This window comes from Nestor notabilis, unplaced genomic scaffold (genome assembly GCF_000696875.1).
Source record: "Nestor notabilis isolate BGI_N333 unplaced genomic scaffold, ASM69687v1 scaffold18671, whole genome shotgun sequence".
In the NCBI taxonomy this organism is placed as follows: domain Eukaryota; kingdom Metazoa; phylum Chordata; class Aves; order Psittaciformes; family Psittacidae; genus Nestor; species Nestor notabilis.
The window spans coordinates 692-2,013 of record NW_009915347.1 but is presented as its reverse complement, the minus strand read 5'-3'; the positions used below and the strand labels follow the sequence as shown (position 1 = coordinate 2,013).

General features: G+C 61.5%; 1 protein-coding gene across 1 annotated transcript in view; it reads left to right on the top strand.

The window, feature by feature from the left end:
• USP39 (ubiquitin specific peptidase 39) overlaps positions 1 to 1,322 on the top strand; it is a gene marked incomplete at both ends in the record, with an annotated part of 2,618 nt that overhangs the window by 974 nt on the left and 322 nt on the right. Inside the window, 3 exons of the mRNA XM_010024103.1 lie at positions 174 to 399; positions 1,105 to 1,182; positions 1,272 to 1,321. Coding sequence (XP_010022405.1) covers positions 174 to 399; positions 1,105 to 1,182; positions 1,272 to 1,321 — 354 coding nt within the window. The remainder of the gene's footprint in view (positions 1 to 173; positions 400 to 1,104; positions 1,183 to 1,271; position 1,322) is intronic.

Sequence of the window (1,322 nt, the reverse complement as noted above, 5' to 3'; positions counted from 1 at the left end):
CCCGGCCCCTCTATGGGGCTGGTGCCTCCATCCTAACTTCTCTATGGGGGTGGTGGTTCCATCCTATTTCTTCTATGGGGTTGGTGGCTCCATCCTAGCTCCCTTATGGGGGTGGTGGTTCCATGCCAGCTTTTCTATGGGGCTGGTGGCTCCAACCCAGCTCCTCTCCATAGGCATTATCCAACGTGCCACCGCTGAGGAACTACTTCCTGGAGGAGGAGAACTACCGGAGCATCCAGCGCCCGCCCGGGGACATCATGTTCCTGCTGGTGCAGCGCTTCGGGGAGCTCATGCGGAAGCTCTGGAACCCCCGGAACTTCAAGGCCCACGTCTCGCCCCACGAGATGCTGCAGGCGGTGGTGCTGTGCAGCAAGAAGAGCTTCCAGATCACCAAGCAGGGTGAGGGGCACCGGGGTGGGGTTGGGGACCTTGGGATGGGGTTGGGATGGGGTTGAGGACATTGGGATGGGGATATCAGGCTTGGGATGGGGACAATGGGATGGGGTTGGGGACACTGGGATGGGGTTGAGGATGCTGGAATGAGGACTTTGGGATGGGATTGGAGATGCTGGGATGGGGTTGGGGACATTGGGATGGGGTTGAGGATGCTGGGAGGATGGGGGTGGGGTGGGGGATGCTGGGAGGAGAACATTGGGATGGGATTGGAGATGCTGGGATGGGGTTGAGGATGCTGGGAGGAGAACATTGGGATGGGATTGGAGATGCTGGGATGGGGTTGAGGATGCTGGGATGAGGACATTGGGATGGGATTGGAGATGCTGGGATGGGGTTGGGGTCACTGGGATGGGGTTGAGGATGCTGGGATGAGAACGTTGGGATGGAATTGGAGATGCTGGGACGGGGTTGGGACGGGGATGCTGGGATGGGGATGCTGGGGTGGGGCTGGGGCCTCTGGTCCCACCACGCTTGGGATTGGAGATGCTGGGATGGGGTTGGGGTCACTGGGATGGGGTTGAGGATGCTGGGATGAGAACGTTGGGATGGAATTGGAGATGCTGGGACGGGGTTGGGACGGGGATGCTGGGATGGGGATGCTGGGGTGGGGCTGGGGCCTCTGGTCCCACCACGCTCCCTCCGGCGCAGGGGACGGGGTGGATTTCCTCTCCTGGTTCCTGAACGCGCTGCACTCGGCGCTGGGCGGCACCAAGAGGAAGAAGAAGAGTGAGTGGAGGGCGATGGGGTCCCTTGTGCCACCCTTGGCACCCCCCGTGTCCCTTCTGCATGTCCCCACATCCCCCGTGTCCCCGCAGCCATCGTCACCGACGTCTTTCAGGGCTCCATGCGCATCTTCACCAAGAAGC